This window comes from Carassius auratus, chromosome 3 (assembly GCF_003368295.1).
Source record: "Carassius auratus strain Wakin chromosome 3, ASM336829v1, whole genome shotgun sequence".
Taxonomy (NCBI): Eukaryota; Metazoa; Chordata; class Actinopteri; order Cypriniformes; family Cyprinidae; genus Carassius; species Carassius auratus.
The window spans coordinates 13,658,142-13,678,267 of record NC_039245.1 but is presented as its reverse complement, the minus strand read 5'-3'; the positions used below and the strand labels follow the sequence as shown (position 1 = coordinate 13,678,267).

Genomic DNA, 20,126 nt, shown 5'->3' with positions numbered 1-20,126 from the left:
ATGCAGAGCAATTTTGGCCTTGGTGCTACAGGTCCATTTGAAACACTGGCTTGCACTGACTTGACAGTGGAAATGTAACTTATGAATGTTTGTGGCTTACCCTCCTTGTGAAGGGTGTCAATGATTGTCTTCTGGACAACTGTCAGATCAGCAGTCTTCCCCATGATAGCCTAGTGAACCAAACTGAGAGACCATTTTGAAGGCTCAGGAAACCTTTGCAGGTGTTTTGAATTGTTTAGCTGATTGGCTTGTCACCATATTCTAATTTGTTGAGATAGTGAACTGGTGGGTTTTTGTTAAATGTGAGCCAAAATCATCACAATTAAAAGAACCAAAGACTTAAACTACTTCAGTCTGTGTGCATTTAATTTATTTAATATACAAGTTTCACAATTTGAGTTGAATTTCTGAAATAAATTACATTGTAATTTATTGAGATGCACCTGTAGATGTAGAAGTGAAAACAATGGGGAAAAAAATAATATTGCAGTATTTGACATTTTTATGTAATACTGTAGTATGCAAGCAATATGAAAATGCCAATATTAAATGGTTCAAAACAGTATCAGAAAAACTAAATGAAATCTTTTTAAATTTTCTCATTTTGTCAGCAAGGCAATTCTAATCAAACAGCTTAAGGTAAGTTAATATAATAAAAATTAACGGAAGCATAAATGTTGTTGGCACTCATCTTTATGCTTGAAATCAATCACATAATGATACAGCCTGGTTTATTTTTCAGTTTTTCAACTTGTTTTTGTAGCTCTTTTATTTCTTCTCCTTTCTGCGCATGCAGGTGATGATAGAGTTTTTCCAGTAATTCCTGGTGTCTCTGACGTTCTTCCAGCATCTCTGTGAGCTCCTGAACCTGCTGATTATATCTCTCTCTGAAATCATGCAATTCTTCTGCTTGTTTTCTGGCTTCATCTTCATGTTTCCTCTTCATCTGTTTTATTTCCTCTTCATGTTTCTGTTTCATTTTATCTCTCTCTTTCACTTCTCTTTCTATTCTCTCTCTTTCTCTTCTCTTTATCTCTTCTTGTTGTTCTTGTTTCAGATCTTCAATCATTTTTTTCCATCTCTTTCTTTCTTCTTCTTGTCTCTCATCATCTTCTTGTTTTCTTCTCTCCCATCCCTTTTTTCTCTCTCGTTCCAATTGTTCATAATGTCTTTCAATTTCAGTTTTCTTTCGTTCATATTCTCTTTCTTTATCTTCTCTTTCTCTTTTCTGTTTCTGTCTCTCATCCTCTATCTTCTGTTGTTCTTCTTCTCTCTCTTTTTCAAATTTCTTTCTCATTGTCTCCATTTCTTCTTGTTTTTCTCTCAGCTGTTCCTCATGTTTCTCTTTTCTCTTTCTTTCTTCTTCCTCTCGTTCTCTCATCTGTCGTTTCTTTTCTTCCTCCCATTCTCTCTGTTGTCGTTTTATTTCTTCTCGAGTCTCTTTTCTGTCATTTTCAGCCTCTTTTATTTTTCTCACCCATTGTTTTCTTTCTTTCTCTTCTTGTTCTTTTTTCCTTTTTTCCTCTAAATCTCTCTTTTTCATTTCTTTTTCTTCTTTCATCTTTAACTCTGTTATAACACGTTCTTGTTCTTTTTTCATTTTTTCTTGATCTCGTCTGTATCTCTCTTCTCTCTTTCTATCTTCTACTTCTCTTTCTTTTTGCTGTTTTTCATACTGTGATCTCTGGTTTTCAATCTCTCTCTTCATTTCTTCAATTTTTTTAATATATTCAGCTCTTCGCTGTTTTTCTTCTTCTGATCGTTTCTGGTTTTCCTTCTCTCTTTCCTTCTTTTCTGTTTTTTCTTTCTCTTCAAACTCTTTTCTAAGTTGTTTCTCTTTTTCTCTGAATTGATTCTCCATCTTCATTCTCTCCTCATCTGCTCTTTGTTTCTCATCCTCGAGTCTCTTCAACAGGATTTTCATGTCCAGCTCATATTTGGCTTCTAATTCTTCTCTTTGAATCTGAACTTCTCTTTCTCTCTCTTTCAGTATTTCCTCCATTCTCTTCTTAATGGACATCTCTGCCTCCTCAAACATGCTGTTAGTGAAGTATCGACCCTGATTACTGTTCTTCACCTCTTCTATCATCTTTAACAGTCGGCTCACTTGAGTTCTGTCTTGTTTTTCTCTATTATTGAAAGCCAAGAATCTGTTTCCACAATCTCTGATCAGTTTCTTGACCTCAGCATGGTTTCCTCTCTCCACATAATCTTGTATGGACTCATCATTAAGTTCGTCTCCTCTAGTGAACAGAACGATGCTGAACTGAGCAGCTTTTGGACCGAAGATCTTCATTATCAGATCCACAGTGTCTGCTTCTTCCTTGGTGAATCTCCCCACACTCAACACAATGACAAACACATGAGGTCCAGGAGATGAGAGTGAAACACATTTCACTATTTCATCGACCGCTTGTTCATTTGAAAGTGATGTGTCAAAGAGTCCTGGAGTATCAACCACAGCTACTGATCGACCATCAACTTCACCAACTCCCTTCTTACAAACAGTCGTCACTGAATCCATGCTTGCTTTACTCTCAAACTCATTTCTTCCTAGAATAGTGTTTCCTGTTGCACTCTTTCCATTTCCTGTTCTCCCAATCAACACAATCCTCAAACTCTCCTGATCATCTGAACATTCAGCACCTGAAACTAATGCATGTACATGTGTTAATATCATGTGGTTAAAAGCACAAGCTACACATTCAAGTGTTACACTTCTTAAAGGGATAGTCACTCTAATAACAAAAATTTGCTGTTAATTTAGTCACCCTCAAGCCATCCAAAATCTAGGTGACTTTATTTCTCTTTAGCACTCTTTATACTAGCACCTAAAACATGAACACACCACATCTCAAGAGCCCTCAGTCTCACTGAGGCTTGTGGTTTTGCCCCTGTTCCCTCCATCTCTCTCAGTTCTAGGTCTGAGTATTCTGCTTTGAACAAGAACGGCTGTGCATAAAATTTCCATGTCATTTCTTTCACATAAAAATTATCAGTTATTGTAACTTTTATGTTGTGAGCTTTAGACGCTGTTACTGCTGATGAAGGTCTGCACACTAGTCCACGTTCTCCATTGTAAACAAAAATTTTCAGTATTTATGTGTAGTATGTGCCCGCACATACACAGAGCTGGGTAGATTACTTAAAAATTGTTATCCATTACTGATTTCAAAATACATGTTGGGAATTGTAGTTAGTAACATAATCTAGGTTGCAAACTTTTCAATGTATTCTGACTGTTTTTTTAATTACTTTTAGATTATATGTAGGGTGCTGGATGTCCTGCTAGAAACTTGGGAGGATGGACCTTCAGAAAGTCGAAATGAAATACAATATGTGCTGGACATGAGAACAAAACTCCACACCTTGGGGTGGCTGTAGATGGAGAATTTGTTACAGGCCCAGGATAGGCAAAGCCAGCTATATAACATGGGAGCCAGACTACGTTAATTTGCACAGGGAGAAAAAGTTCTTGTATTGCTTCCTACGTCTAGCTCACCCTCCACTTGCAAGGGATTTTGTTGCAGTGCGAGCTCTATCACAGCCAGCAGGCTCCAGAACATCGCACCGATGAGGGTTCCAACTTTCTCATCTGCACCCTGCTTATGGGAAAAGCGCTGGAGTGGGCAACGGCACTGTAGAAAATCCTGCTGTGATCTAATTGGCTGACTGTGTCTTGATAAAGAGCACCTGTGGCCCTTACTAATCAGAATCAGAATCAGAATCAGAATTATTATGTTACTAATTATGTTTCAGTCTCCTTTTGTTTGAACCAAAAGCTGTTGTTCAGACATGGCTTGTGTGGAATCGTTGCGTTGTTGACTATAAACCAACAATTACCATCACTGCCATCTGTGCAATGTCTACTCCTATATGTCAGCACAAATAAACTGGGAAAAGTACTTGATGACTGAATGAGTTTTAATGGACCCACCATTCCAGTAGCAACAGCCAAATCAGCCTAAATTTCTATATGGTCCTTCAAGCCGGAAAGGCAACTGGAATGGAGACTGAGGATGACTGTGTGAAACCTAAACGTTCATCAAGGATTGTAAAACCTCCAAGATGGCACAAAGATTATATGATGACTCAGTAAAATCCTTCAATGCATCCAGCTGGACAATTGGCACACCAGCCAGAAAATTTGAGCCATTTGGTTGCATCACAGGGAGCTTCCATTCAAAATGAGGTGAAGTCTTTGTCTGAGGAGATTAAAAAAATGAAAGGAATGTTGTTGGATGTGGGACACATGATGAAGGATATGCAAAGGAAAAGAAGTTCTTCATTTTCTACTGGTTCTGAATGCAGTTCTATTCAAGCATCCCCTGGTCATATCCCCATACAAGCAAACCAGCAAGATGAGATCCAGCAAAATGAGATGAACGCCAGAGATTCGATTGTGGATGAGTTGAGTGAATGTATGCGACGACATCAAACCAAGCAGGATAATGTGCTTTCTACACCATCAAAAGTTCAGAGACAAAATACTTTGCCCCCATCTCAGTATGTGCCATCTACCTCCTCAATGCCTACTTCCTCAGCAGTCACCACTAGAGGGGCATCAGAGAGACAACACCAGCATCTTTCTGATCCATGTTCGCCTATTAGGCTCTCAGTTCCACTCCCAGATAACCTCAGGCCACCTTTAATGCATCCAAATGTAATGGGTGAAGGCTTAACTCAGCAACAACGTAATGGTCTTTCATCTTCAGTCATCATCAAATGAATCCCAGTTTTTATCCCAGTGATCAACAAGTAGGAAGGGACCAAAGCCTTTGGCCACCTGATCAAATGCAGGGAAATGCATTCTGTATGCCTGGTCACCAGTGGATGCCTCCAAGTTGGCCAACTTTCCCTCCAAATGGAGGATTTTTAAGGCCTCCATATCTACCTGATTATTCGTATCCAGTATTATATCCAGCTCATATCCAGAATGTTCTGCCAGTTCCTTCAAGGGTTGCAACATTGCCTCCTAGAGATTTATCAGCTGGATTTACTTATGCTTCTCTTGGTCATTCACATCAAACTTCTTTAGAACAGCAGACAACTAGTACTGTACCGCAGCAAGATAATCCTTCTATTATGTCTCATCAGAATCCTTTGATACCCAGAGTTATAACCACTGCATCAGCAACTCTGGAGCAGGGGCAGCAAAGAGATGTAAATCCAATAACTGCACTATCCCCAATTGGAATGCAAATGATGGTCCCTAACCAGCATATGTCTATTCATTCACCCGTGAATGTGCCCGACGCAAGTATGACAGCTCTACATCCCTCCAGGTCGGCCCGTATTGAAAGACTTTCATTTCCATATTTGAAGAGTGATGACCCCCATGAGTTTGCCATGCTGAATATGGCTTTAAAGAATTTGTTACCCTCAGAGGAAACTGAGCAATACAAGTATCATATTCTTCTTGATCATTTGAAGTTGGAGGCAGCTCGACTTCTGGCCTTGGCTTATGCCCATCATTCCCAGCCTTATACTACTGCCTTAAAAGCTCTTCAGAAAAGATATGGGCAACCTCACCAGTTGGTGCTGCGAGAGATTGCTACAATTAAGAACTTACCCGCTGTACGTTCAGGAGATTCTGGTGGATTTGGTGACTTTGCTGTACGAGTTCAAGCTCTTGTGGGAATGCTTCAATCCTGGGATCATGAAGAAGGAGCAAAGGAATTATCCTGTGCATCACATGTCCATCAATTACTCAGTAAACTTCCAGCACATCAGGTTGCTAGTTTTGCAAGATATGTCAAAACCACCCGACCAGACCAGTCCTACAACTTGGTGAATTTTTCTTGACATTGTGTCAAGATCGTCACTTAGGAGTACTGCATTAAGTAAATGTTCGCAAACCAGATTCTAGGATATTTTATTTGAGCCGATCAAGTGGTCCGAACTCTGTTCTTCTGAAAATTGTGAGGGTAGTTCTGAGCCACAAAGGAAAGACTCTGGAGACATATGCTATCCTAGATGATGGTTCTGAGAGAACTATGCTCATGTCTTCTGCAGCAGAGAGTTTAGGTCTTCATGGGGCGGCAGAATCATTGGTTCTTCGAACCATTCGGCAAGACACAGAGAAAATTGAGGGTGCAACGGTTTCCTTTACCATATCTCCAGCTTCTCACAAGCAAAGTAAATACCAGATACAAGGTGCATTTACTGCTCAAATGATTGACTTACCTGAACAAACTTATCCTGTACAAGTCCTACAGAGATGCTACCAACATCTAAGAGGCCTCCCTCTGGAGGAGTTTCAGAGAGTTAAACCTTTGTTACTAGTGGGATCTGATCATCCTCACCTTCTTTGCTCCAAAGAGCGAGTACGTTTTGGTCCTCCTGGAAGTCCAGCCGCTTTGCATACTCGACTGGGATGGGTACTACATGGACCTACTTCATTGGGTGAGAAGACTAATTCCACGGCTCAGTGTTTCTTCCAGGCATCTCTCTCCATGGATCAGTTGCATAAAGATGTGGAGAAGTTATGGCAAGTTGACGTAATTCGTTTCTCTCAGAATCCAAAGCATGCTCTGCGGTCTAAACAAGATAAGAAAGCTCTCAAATGTCTAGACGAGAAAACAAAGCTAGAAGAATTGAACGGAATCAAAAGATATGCGACTCCTTTACTTCGAGTTGAGAATGCACCAGTCCTTAAAGCATCTCAAGAGGCAGTAATGCCGGCTTTGCGTCGAATGGAGAGACACCTAGCTAAGGATCCAGCACAGGCAGCTATTTATGAGAAAGAGATTCAGAAGCTCATTGAAGCTGGATATGTTAAGAAACTAAAGTTAAATGAGATTAATCTCAGTGACGAATCTTGGTATATTCCCCACCATCTTGTAGAACATAATGGCAAGCATTGTGTGGTATTTAATTGTTCCTATCAGTATCACAGAGAGAGTTTAAATGCCTATTTGTTACCTGGACCGGTTCTAGGCCCTACCTTGATTGGAGTTTTACTTCGGTTTAGAGAACATCAAGTTGCGATAAGTGGAGACATTAGATCAATGTTCCATCAAGTTGGTCTCCTGGCTTCTGATTCTCCTTTGCTACGTTTTTTGTGGCGAAACATGAGACAAAATGATCCAGTTGATGTCTATGAATGGCAGGTCTTGCCTTTTGGTGCTACATGTAGCCCTTGTTGTGCCATATATGCTCTCCAGAAATGTGTTCAGAATCTTCCAGTCGAATTTCAAGATGTTCAGTCTTCTGTCTTGCATTCCTTTTATGTGGATAATTGCCTACAAAGTTTTCCAACTACTGAAGAGGCCAAGGAGATGCTTATGAAATTGCGTTCTTCCTTGGCTGAAGGAGGTTTTGAGATTCGACAATGGGCCAGTAACCATGTCTCTGTGACTGACCACTTACCAGCCGAAGCTCGTTCAGTAGAGACCAACCTGGGGTTAAGTCATGACTGCACAGATCCATGCGAGGGAACTCTTGGATTAAGTTGGCATTGCTTGCAGGATACTTTGAGCTATAAGCACCGTCTAGTGGAGTATACTGTCCTAACTTTGCGAGTGATATATCGTATACTTGCTCGCAAGTATGACCCTCTGGGTTTTATCATTCCATTCACGACACGTACTAAAGTTCTTCTGCAACAATTATGGATGAAACCTAACAGAGGATGGGATAATCCAGATATCCCAGGGGATCAAGGCAGCTTGGAAGGCATGGGAAGGAGAGTTGCCAGATTTGGTCAAGCTCCAAGTACCTCGATGGTATGGTCCAAGAATGAATTGGGAAGATCCAGTCATCAGAGAGCTTCACATATTCTGCGATGCATCCGAAAAGGCCTATGGTTCAGTTTCCTATTTGCATCTGGTAAACGGAAATGGTGAGATTTCTATATATCTGGTTATGGCTCATTCCAGGGTAGCACCAAAGAAGACCATTTCTATTCCTCGTTTGGAACTATGTGCTGCTCTGACCGGGGCTCAGCTGGCGAACCTGTTGCAAAAGGAACTCACCTTGGATGTTGAAAGGGTGACACTTTGGTCTGATTCCACAACTGTGTTGACCTGGATCCAGTCCGAATCCTGCCGGTACAAGATCTTTGTGGGAAACCGCATTAAGGAGATTCTTGAGTATACTAGACCGGATCACTGGAGATATTTTGACACTGTAAGTAATCCAGCAGATGACATCACTCGAGGCAAGAGACTTGATCAATTGTCCGCAACCAGTTCTTGGTTTCAAGGACCACCTTTTCTATATTTGCTATCAGCAATGGCCAAAATCTCCAGCCTTAAGAACAGAGGAGGTTGGGACAGAGCTGAGAAAACCTTTGTTTTGTGGACTTAATCAAGCCTCAGTAAACTCTCTCAAGTACGATGCATCTCAATTCAATACCTGGTCAGAGTTGATTGAAGCAACCGTTGAGAACCTCTCTTTGGACTTAAGAGCTGAGACTAAACCTTCTCAAACACAAGCAGAATTATGTCTTTTGCGTCAAGCCCAGGTGGAAGATTTCCCTGAGGAATATAAACTGCTAAAAAACGGTCATGGAGCTCCCTCACACAGCTGTTTAGTTGGTTTGGCACCAGAATATGATCCCGTTACAGAGCTAATAAGAGTGGGTGGACGACTTCGTCAGAGTGAGGATTTGGATCTTGAAGCTATTAATCCAATTGTTTTAGATCCTAAGAATAATGTTACCAAACTTTTGGTTGCTGATTATGACTCCACTCTGTGCCATCCAGGACCACAAAGAGTGTTCGCTCAGCTTCGTCGGAAATACTGGGTTCTGAGAGGGCGACAGTTAATAAAGAAGATTCAGAGATCATGTCTTGAATGCAGGAAGTGGAAAGGTGTGCCTTCAGTTCCTAGAATGGCTGATCTACCAGTTTCCAGACTTCGCCTGTATAAGCCCCCCTTTTGGTCGACAGGTATGGATTGTTTTGGGCCTTTAACCATCAAAGTAGGTCGCCGACATGAGAAGAGGTGGGGCATTATATTCAAATGCCAGACGACACGGTGTCTTCATTTAGAACTCCTCTCTGGTATGGATACTGACAGTTTCCTCTTGGCCCTTCGAAGATTTGTAGCCCGTAGAGGTAGGCCCTATGAAGTAGTATCTGATCAAGGAACTAATTTCAAGGGAGGAGAAAGAGAACTCCAGGAGGCATTTTCGCAGCTTAGTCCTTCCTTCCAAGAGATACTAGCCCAACAGCAAATTAAATTCTCATTCAATCCGCCATATTCTCCCCATTTTGGAGGTACTTGGGAGAGAGAGATACAGTCTGTTAAGACGGCATTACGAGTAGTTCTGGGAATACAAGTAGTCTCAGAGGAAATTTTGTATACAGTGCTCGTTGAAATTGAGGAGTTGTTAAACTCAAAACCTCTTGGCTATGTATCTTCAAATCTTTCACACCCTGATCCAATCACACCAAATATCCTACTGATGGGGCGGCGAGATGCATCTCTTCCTCAAGTGATGTATGCAGATTCAGAACTACTTACCCGTAGAAAGTGGAGACACAGCCAAGTTCTTGCGGATCGATTCTGGGTCAGTTTTGTTCGAGATTATCTTCCAAGTCTTCAGACTCGTCAAAGGTGGGAACTTGATGGTAATCCTATAGCTCCTTCTGCTATCGTCATGATTGTGGAACCTCAGCTTCCTTGGGGACACTGGCCTATAGGGACTGTCAGTAAGATTTTGCCAAGTTCTGATGGAAGAGTGAGAGTTGCTGAGATTTTCAGCAAAGGGAAATATTTAATTCGTCCAGTCAACCGTCTGATTGTTCTTCCTGAATTGACTGATTCTGATAATTCAACCACATGAACTTTCTGTAAATGCAAATATGTTAACATATTTGGGGGCGGCTGTAGAAAATCCTGCTGTGATCTGATTGGCTGACTGTGTCTTGATAAAGAGCACCTGTGGCCCTTACTAATTATGTTTCAGTCTCCTTTTGTTTGAACCAAAAGCTGTTGTTCAGACATGGCTTGTGTGGAATCGTTGCATTGTTTACTATAAACCAACAATTACCATCACTGCCATCTGTGAAATGTCTACTCCTATATGTCAGCACAAATAAACTGGGAAAGGTACTTGATGACTGAATGAGTTTTAATGGACCCACCATTCCAGTAGCAACAGCCAAATCAGCCTAAATTTCTACAGGCACTGTGGTCAGGAGGTCAGCTCACGTCTATTACTTGTGATGCTTTTGTCACCCTATTCAGGGGAAGTGTTTGAGCACCCAGCTGGAGGAAAGGATCCAGGGAAACTGTTGCTCGCCCTGCGTCAAGGGAATTCCACTGCAGCGGATTACACTCTCTCCTTCTGTATGCACGCCGCTCAGACCGGCTGGGGGGAGGTTCCTCTCAAACTATTGTATCAGAAGGTTTTGAATGCGGAGCTGCAGGGAGAACTTGCTTGTTGTGATGACGGAAAGACCCTCAGTCAGATCATGGAACTTGCCATCTTGCTCGATCATCTCATCCGGGCTTGTCGCACTCCGCTCAGGACCAGCCTGAGTTTCAACCTGGTATGCACCTCAGAGCCCGAGCCCATGCAGTTCGGATACACCCACCTCTCCAAGGCAGAACGCGAGAGGAGAAGGCACAATCATTTATGCATGTACTGCGGTCAGGCTGGTCATTTCAGGGCTTCCTGCCCAGTGAAATCCACTTCTTGTAACCCCGCTGTGGTGAGTTCACGTTCACTCTCTTCTAAAAATGTTTTATTTTTCTAAATTAGACTCGGGAGCTGCTGGAAATTTTATTGACTTAACCTTTGCAAAAAGTAACTCACACCACCTCTCACCCTCAGCATCGACTCACAACATAGGGAGACCATCCAGTTTTACACTATTCATTCGCCACTTCATCCTATGATTCTGGGGTTTCCTTGGGTGGAGAGACATAACCCGCAAATTTCCTGGTCAGAGAGGAGGATTATCCAGTGGTCTTTGTCTTGTCTGAATAAATGCATGCCCACTGTCCAGGGTCCTGAATTGAGTGCCAGCTCCTCCGTGGACATTTATCTACAGGAGATCCATCCATGTTTACCATCATCTTGCCCAAGCATTCAGCGAGCGTGAAGCTTCACACTTACCTCCACATCATGCTGTCGACTGTGCTATTGAGCTCCTGCCGGGAACCATGCCGCCGCACGGTCGAGTAAACCCCCTATCTCAGCCAGAGACCGAGACCATGAATTCGTACATTGAAGAACAGCTTGCTAAAGGCTTTATTACCCCTTCAACATCGCCTGCTACTGCCGGTTTCTTTTTTGTTAAAAAAAAGGATTGGGGTCTCCGACTGTGCATAGACTATCAGGGTCTCAATGAGATCACCGTCAAATACCGCTATCCGCTCCCTCTCGTCCCAGCTGCCCTTAAAATGCTCCGCACAGCCCAATATTTCACCAAGCTCGACCTACGAAATGCATACAACCTTATTCATATTCGGGAGGGTGATGATTGGAAGATGGCGTTTTCTACAACCTCCGGCCATTATCAATATCGGGTCATGCCGTTCGGCCTTTCCAACAGTCCTTCAGTTTTTCCAGCGTTTGTCAATGAGATCTTCAGAGAACTGCTCAATTGGAGAGTAATTGTAAACATTGAGGACATCCTGATTTATTCAGACAACCTTGAAAGGCACGTTCAGGATGTGTGATCTGTTCTCAAGCGCCTCATCGAGTACCAGTTGTATGCAAAGATACAGAAATGCAAGTTTCATCAAACTCGGATCTCGTTCCTGGGTTACATCATCAGCGCCGACGGAGTGGTGATGGATGACAACAAGGTACAAGCGGTGGTCAACTGGCCTCAACCCACGTCAGTGAAAGAGCTACAGCGCCGCCGATTTACCACAGATTTTTTCGAAATTTCAGCATGATTGTGGCTCCTCTCACTTCTCTACTCCAAGGAGGAGGAAGACGTTTCCGCTGGTCTTCAGAATGCACTGCGTCGTTTGAAAGTTTAAAGAGGAGATTCACCACAGCACCCATTCTCCATCACCCAGATCCTGAGAGAGAGTTTATTGTGGAAGTGGATGCTTCTAACACAGGCGTGGGTGCCATCCTGTCACAATATCATGGTAATCCAGCTAAAATGTATCCTTGCGGTTTTTATTCTCATAAGCTGAATGCAGCAGAGCACAACTACGATGTGGGCGATCGAGAGCTTCTGGCGATGAAGGCCGCCTTTGAAGAGTGGAGACATTGGCTGGAGGGGGCGTGTCATCCTTTCACTGTGCTTACGGACCACAGAAATCTGGAATATCTCAAATCCGCTAAATGTCTGAATGCTCGTCAGGCTCGCTGGTCCCTCTTTTCTCCAGATTTTATTTCAAAATCACTTTCAGACCAGGTTCTAAGAACGGCAAGCCAGATGCTCTCTCATGCCAGTTCGACAGTAATCATGACTGTTCTGAACCAGTCCCCATTCTGCCCGCCTCTCTCATTGTCGCACCAGTGCAGTGGGATATCATCACGGAGGTTTCTACAGCTCAGCAAAGACATCCAGCACCCCCGGAGTGTCCGGGGTACCTCCTCTTTGTTCCTCCCAAGCTCAGCGACCGTGTCCTCCAAGGGGTTTATTGCATTTCCAGCGCGGGGCATCCAGGTATCACAGCCACCACTCAGCTAGTCTCCAATCACTTCTGGTGGACTTCCCTTCGAGCTGACGTGATCAAGTTTGTTCATCAGTGTTCCACTTGTAACATGGTCAAGTCTTCTCACCTGAAACCAGCTGGCTTCTTACAGCCTCTGCCGGTACCACAACGCCCTTGGTCCCATATCGCTTTGGATTTTGTCACGGACCTTCCTCAGTCCCAGGGTTTCACCACCATCCTCTCGGTAATTGACCGGTTTTCTAAATCATGCCGTTTCATCCCTTTGTCTGGTCTTGACACAGCCTAACAGACTGCCAAGGCCTTCCTCAATCATGTGTTTCAGCTCTTTGGCCTTCCTGAGGATATTGTAACTGACCGAGGCCCTCAGTTTACTTCTCGTGTGTGGAGGGAACTTTGCTCGAAGCTCAATATTAATGTTAGCCTCACCTCGGGCTACCATCCTCAGGCCAATGGGCAGGTTGAGAGGTTGAATCAGGATCTAACTCATTTCCTATGGACCTACTGCCATCAAAATCAGCAGGAGTGGAGTCGTTTCCTTGTATGGGCTGAATACACTCAGAATTCCTTAGTTAAGCCTGCCACTGGACTGACACCTTTTCAGTGTGTCCTGGGATTTCAGCTTCCGGTCTTCCCGTGGGCGGGCGAGCCCTCAGATCTCCCCGCGGTAGATTCCTGGCTTCGGCGCAGCAAGGAATGCTGCTCATATACATTTAATATCAACACTATGTAGATCAGAGGAGACGCGGGGGTCCCCGGTACCATCCCGGCCAGTGGGTGTGGCTTTCAGCCCGAGATTTCCGTCTCAAACTACCCAGCAAGAAGCTATCCCCTCGCTTCATTGGTCCTTTCAAAATTCTGCACCAGATCACCCCGGTCTCATTTAGGTTGGCTCTTCCTTCTCATAACAAAATCTCACCTACCTTTCATGTGTCTCTTTTCAGCCCCGCAGTCACCCCCAGGAGAGCGGAGGACCAAGAGGGGAACACACCGGTGCAGAATCCTCCTATTGAGGTTGACGGCGAGGAGGCCTACCAGGTGCAAGCGATACTGGACTCCAGACGTCGTGGCGGGGCTCTACATTACCTCATTGACTGAGAGGGGTACGGTCCTGAGGAACGCTCCTGGGTCAGGTCTCAGGACATCCCGGACCCCTCTCTACTTACCATCTTCCATCATGACCATCCTGACCGACCTGCTCCCAGACCCCGAGGAAGACTTTGTGTGCCATATTGCCCCTCTGTTTGTACTTATCTGAGTTCTCTACGAACGTCTGCCTGAGTTCCCTTTGATGCCACCCTGAGTTTATGTCTGCTGTTCTCTGTTTAATTACCGGTATTAATAAACTGCTGCAGATGGATCTAACTGACTCAGCCATTTCATCACACTTATTACACTTACGGAATTAGAATCAATCCTAGAGATGGCAGTAATAGAGGCGTCCCATAGTAATTAGGCAGGCCTGATAGTTTTTGTACCTAAAACAGACAGTTCCATCCAATTCTATGTGAATCATCGTAAGGTGAATGCTGCGTTGAAATTCTACGCATATCCAATGCCTCGGGTTGATGACTTGATTGGCTTGGTATAGCTCGATTTTATTGGATACAGGATTTGACAAAAGGATATTGGCAGATCCCCTTATCTCCATCATCCAATGAAAAAACAACCTTCACAATGCCGTTTGGATTACACCAGTTTGTCATGTCTCCATTTGGGTTGTTTGCGGCACCGGCCATGTTTCAGCACCTCATGGACAACATCTTATGGTTTACTGGGGTTTGCAGCAAGAGGGAGCGGTTGGAGATGAGCAGTGAGTAAGTAGGTCAAGTGCAGAATGACATTCATCTGCTTCTAATTACAGTGATTGGCGTGGGGATATCGTAAAAAAGCCATGGTGATACTAAAGTGGCAGAGATAGAGCAAATGAGGACTCGTGGGCTGACTCAGTGCTGTCTTGGACAAGTATACAGCCAATGTTCTCTGTGTTTATGTTATTTGATGCATGTGATCTCATCTATATTTATTGTTTTGTCATATATATGGCTTCTATACCAGAGCACGTACACACACGTCATGTGCCGGATGTTGGACATTGCGTTGTATAAGAGGTAAAAAATTATATAAATAATTTTCAGGTTCTTCCACATGCCAATTGTTTTGTGTCTTTACACATCAATGCCACAGGGTTTAATTTGGTTTTGTTTGTGTATGTTTTATGACTCTCAAAAGCCTTGATTCACATTCAATTTAATTATATGACTGACAGACTGCAACGGTTTGAGTTAAAAAAAAATCTTTGTTTGTGTTTTACAGAAGAAACAAAGTCACTTACATCTTGGATGCCCTGAGGGTAAGCAGATAAACATCAAATTTTCATTTTTGGGTGAACTATCCCTTTAATTATGAATCAGATGAATATTGTTCTACATTAACAACAGACTTAGAGAACACACATCATTGTGAGCAAACTATTTCTACATTCTGATGATGAAGCATAAGCTTAATAAAATCCTTACCTTCTGACTGAAACTTCTGCTTTAACTCTTTGATCTCATCCTCCATTTTCTTCAGTTTCTCTTCATATTTCTCCTCTGTTTCATGTCTGGCTCTGTTCTCTTGAACTTTCAAATACATTTGAAGTGAATAGGGTTCAGTCTTCATGTTCTCAATATAATCCAGTAGTTCTGGGATCTGTCTTGAGCTTTCATGCTCTTTTAAACCCATCACTCTGTACCGACCTCCACAAAGACTGATTAACCTCTGAGATTCTGGGCTGTTTATAAACTCTGTATCTTGTCTTTTAACAGTGCCTTCACTGATAAACATTACCATGAAATGCTCTCTGGAATAAAAGTTATTCTGGATCTCCTCTATTTCTGCTTTGACTTCATCAGTCAGTGGACCAACAGGAACAATGAGGAGGAAAACATGAACTCCAGGTTGACAGAGAGACAGGCAGTGCAGAGTCTGACGCATCACTTCCTCCTCTGAGAGACGAGACAGAGCTGGAAGCTCTATCACACTGATCTGACGACCATGAATCTTCTCATCTTTCTTCACACACTCTTCACTGCTCTCTCTCTGAGGTGAAGATTTTATAGTTTTTCCACGTAAAAGTTTGGACACATAGACTTCAAATGTTGGATCACTTCCACACAGAACCAGATTCAGCTTCTGTTTTCCAGAGTAATTAGCTGGCACTGAAAAACATATTAAAAACATTAGACTTCCGTAAACAACAACCACATTTTAGAATATGAAATTCTTAACTTCCAATAGTTTTGTCAACTTACAGTTGGAGCGAATCCACTCTCTTATATCAACTGTTTAAAGAGAAAGAAAAACATATCTAAATGTTTGAAAATTTAATGTCATTACAAAATTAAAATCTGCAATCATCTTTCATATAAACTGTTTTGTTTTTGTTACTTTGTTACTATTCATTTTATTTTGTTATTTGATCCAAAGCATTATAAAGCTGTTCTCTCTTCTCCATGTGTTTTTCAGTTTACATTATACACATGCACACTTTATTCATTGAGAATGATTAACAGTACAGGTTTTGTGAAAATCTGTCTGCTGGAATCTTTCCAGGACAAAGGACACAGGTCACAAGTTTAACAACAGTAACAAAATAAGTGCTTCTCATAGTCAAATTGGTATGAAAGCTCTTGCCATGTTTTGTTTGGAAGCTTTTTTTGTTTATTAAAACGTAGTTTTGTTTAGTTATTCTGTTTGATTATAATAATAAGAAAATTATTTCTGAAATACTTACTTAGACTTCCTTCACTTCTCTTGCTCTGTTCGAGTTTTCCATCATCTTTGTAATAAGAGCGCTCTTTGTATTTTTCCTCTGATCTGACTGAACCATGAGATATTTGCTCTTCATCCACTGATGTTCCTTCAGCATCATGAAATATTTCACATGTGAGGTATTCTTCCATGTTCTCCTGAAGTATCTTATCAGTCCTATGGAATATGTCAGATTGCCATTCTGGGTTTTCTCTTTCAAACTCCAAATGTCTTGCTCCACACTCCTTTATTAACTGATGAATGTACGAGTCATCTCTCTCTTCATCAGTCGTGACAACGATAGAGCGTTTAATCGCTTCTCCACTGAATTTGTTGAGCACATGTTTCACTCTTCTCAGGTCCTCCTCAGTGAAGTCTTTATATTGCAGTATGATTATGATCACATGAGGTCCTGGATCAGACAGAAACACACACTCTCTAACTGTCTGTGTGATCTGAAGATCTGAGATGTCAGGATTCAGCAGATGAAGAGCGTTAATGACTGTGACGTGTCTGTTCTTCACTGTTTCACTGATTTTCAGCACATTGTGCTGCTCTATAAGTGCATCTGTTCCCAGGATTGAGTTTCTAACTCTGCTGTTTTCTGATAGATTCTTCCCCAGAAGAACAATCCTCAGATCACTCACTGGAACACACAAGAACACATGCATATGTAGAAAACACTGAAAATCCTTAATGTTCTGTTTTTAATTAAGGAATGATAAAAGGCTTGGCTGTTATTCATATAGGCTAATTGAATTAATTCACAACATTAAGAACAATTCTAAATATTTTGAAAATATCTATATTTTATAAAAGTCTGTGGTTATAATATAGCTATAATTTAATGAACTTACTGGTAGGGGCGTTCTCCACTGCGACTTCGTCGCCTTTGCTTCCCTGAAAATAACATCACCCATATAATATCAGATGTGATAAATATGACAATAGAATAACGGTCTGTCATATTAGGTTACTAGGAAATAATGCAGGACAAATGAAGATCACTATATTACCATTTCACTAATATGGAAAGAAGGATAACAAATCAGTAATTAATAGCAAATTTAGAACTGTTACAGTTCATTATTACTGAATGGGATTAGACAAATTAAGAACTATGACCAATTATAAAGATTTAATAATTAATTATGCCTCTTTAGAGAAAACTCAAATTTATATTTAATATTAACCAAATACCTATTGCTTATAATTGGTCATAGTTCACAGTTTCTTAATGAAACTACTCTCAGTGAACAATGACTGATTACCTAATAATGAACTTAGAAAATGCTAAATTCATAATACTAAAATCAATAATGTTTACTGATTAGTTTGTTTACAAGTTAAAAATAGTTAAAAGGTAGTATAAGTAATGTGATAATGTAGTGCTACTCACTGTCCTGCATTACTTTCTATATAGTTTGTTACCATTATTTAACACATTTCAGCTTTGGCATTAAAAGTCAGTAACCTTTGGTAGATAGAATACATACTTGGAAATCAAATAGGAATATTAACATGTGCATCATCAATTTATATTTCATTTATTTTGTAAAAAATTACCAAACTAAACATTACTGGGTGAACCTTTTAAATCAGACACATTATAATAATCAGACTGTTATATGAACACATTCTTCATAGCAGCTGGTAGCAAGTGTAGAAGACTTACTGCGGTCTTCTTCATGCAGAGATGAGACCTGCTGTGTCTCTTTAGCTACACCTTGACTGATTATTTCATCCACTCTTTGAAGTATCTGAGAGTGTTTTGTATTTTGTGTAAGTTGAAGGCATCCTCCTCCACATTCTGTAGATATTTCTTGAATATATTCATTTTCAAATGTATGTTCAGCGCTGCGTGTCTCCTCATCAGTAGTCAGAATCATTGTGCACTTCATCGCATGCTCACCAAAGCAGTTCAACACTGAAGGTAATATGTCTCTATTCTTCTGACTAAAATCATTGAGCTGCAGCACCAGTATGATCACATGAGGCTCTGGAGGACACAACCTGGACACGTATTGTGTTATTTCTTTAAGTCTGAGTTCTGGATTGAGCAGATGAGTTGTGTTGATGACTGTGATGTTTCTCCTCTCTACTCTTTCCGTGAGTGTATCTACATCAGGTTGTGGTGTTTTCTTTCCAAACACATTTTTATTGAATATTAAGTTTCCCACTCTGTTGTTTTCTGACTCATTTTTCCCCACCAGGACAATCCTCAGATCACTCACTGAAACACACAATACATACTGTACATACATGTCGTCAAAAGGAGTTTTACCATTTTCATTACATAATACTGACTCAAACAAACAAACAAACAAGCGTTTTTGAGAATAAAAATCTTTGAATTAACATGCAAACATTAAGTCTGGTTTAATTATTTATGGTTTAGATCCTGTATCCAGTTATTAATTAATATTAATAATATGTTTTTGTCAATCATAATTTGTTTTGTTGTACTTTCTGTTGGGACTATAAATTGGGCTTTGGTCTCTCTTGCTTTCTATAAATGAAAACAAACAAATAAATTAATTAATTAATTAATGCTAATTAATATCTGCATTATTATCTTACTGACTAGAACACATTACAAAGACATTTTTTTTTTATCTGAAACTGAGTGTTCAAGTTACTATCAATTTGACTGTTTGGCATTCATGAATAATTTAAGATGTAATACTTTAAGACCTCTGTATCAAAATGTTAATTAAAATCAGATTCCCTCTGTATTTCTTGATTGTAGCTGAGCCACTGCTAGATCAAGTACGACTATAGATAGAAACAGCCAAGTATTTTTTTTTTTTTTTTATGTCTGAACAATGAAACTTCCTGTGGTCAGAATGATTCCTGAACTCTGCCCAACCCTTTGTAGAAAAAAAAGGAAAAGAAAAAAAAAACCTTGGTCTCATGGTCTGTACTCTCTTAGTCTCAGAGAGCAAGGAGCTAGACAGTTTGTCAAGTCAATCTAATGTGTATATATATAACTTTATACAAATGCAAACTGCTTCAGCGTTACAATAAATGTGAGCAACACAGAAAGCTGTTTTATAATCAGTATTGTCATTTCGACAAAGCAGCTCAACATGACTGTCAGTGAATTAAGTGCTTAAATCAGTTCAAGAAAAAGACAAACTACTTAAGATAGTTTATTGCACCAAAAGTAATTTGTAAGGGATCATTAAATATGTTATATGTACACCTGAGTTCACTAGAATAGATGCACCTTGCAGAATCTGTAAAATGATCATTTAAAAAGAAAATACGATATAAAAATTGCATTTTGTATTGAATGCATACTTCGGGTTATGAAAAAGTTAATTAACATATTTCAAGTTACAGCAGGCCACGTTTCTCTTGAGCACACTAAGTTTGTCATCAGAATGACATTAGCCGCAGATTAAGGTGCAAAATCAATTGCATGAATGTACAAAAGCAATCGCAACTTGCTCAAGAGAATGAGAAACTGCCCAGATAGCCACTGGACGCTGTAACGGAACAGGGCCGCAACCGCAAAACGATAGAGCCGGGTCTGGCACGCATCCGCCTCACGGACTCGTTACTGAGTCCAAACGCACATCGGGCCGAAGCCGTTTCTGGTCTGTTTTTAGGGGTTGTTGCGGATATGTGCCAGCGCCGATCCAGCACCGCCTGATCATCCCGTTACAGATACGTAACGGGTGCGTGAAACGATTCCGCCTACCGGAGCTGTGCCGGATGTGTTACGAATCTGC

At 41.1% G+C, this 20,126-nt stretch overlaps 2 protein-coding genes across 2 annotated transcripts; both read right to left on the bottom strand.

Moving 5' to 3' along the window:
* Positions 1-412: 412 nt before the first annotated feature.
* LOC113054115 (GTPase IMAP family member 8-like) lies at positions 413-17,060 on the bottom strand. Its single transcript, XM_026219447.1, has 4 exons — positions 16,373-17,060; positions 15,891-15,920; positions 15,114-15,797; positions 413-2,646 (listed from the first exon to the last, which is right to left on the bottom strand). The coding sequence occupies exons 1-4, from the start codon at positions 17,058-17,060 to the stop codon at positions 710-712; spliced, it is 3,339 nt and encodes a 1,112-aa protein (XP_026075232.1). The 3' UTR covers positions 413-709.
* Positions 17,061-17,242: 182 nt separating this feature from the next.
* Positions 17,243-18,653, bottom strand: LOC113054108 (GTPase IMAP family member 2-like). Its single transcript, XM_026219433.1, has 2 exons — positions 18,065-18,653; positions 17,243-17,289 (listed from the first exon to the last, which is right to left on the bottom strand). The coding sequence occupies exons 1-2, from the start codon at positions 18,651-18,653 to the stop codon at positions 17,243-17,245; spliced, it is 636 nt and encodes a 211-aa protein (XP_026075218.1).
* Between the last annotated feature and the right edge of the window lie 1,473 nt (positions 18,654-20,126).

Coding starts and splice junctions, on each gene's coding strand:
- LOC113054108 (XM_026219433.1), bottom strand. CDS start 18,653: ATGTATGTACAGTATGTATTGTGTGTTTCAGTGAGTGATCTGAGGATT. Junction 17,290..18,064: donor TCTGCATGAAGAAGACCGCA/GTAAGTCTTCTA, acceptor TGTTATTTTCAG/GGAAGCAAAGGCGACGAAGT.
- LOC113054115 (XM_026219447.1), bottom strand. CDS start 17,060: ATGCATGTGTTCTTGTGTGTTCCAGTGAGTGATCTGAGGATTGTTCTT. Junction 15,921..16,372: donor GAGAAGTGAAGGAAGTCTAA/GTAAGTATTTCA, acceptor CTCTTTAAACAG/TTGATATAAGAGAGTGGATT. Junction 2,647..15,113: donor GCAGAAGTTTCAGTCAGAAG/GTAAGGATTTTA, acceptor CATTAGTTTCAG/GTGCTGAATGTTCAGATGAT.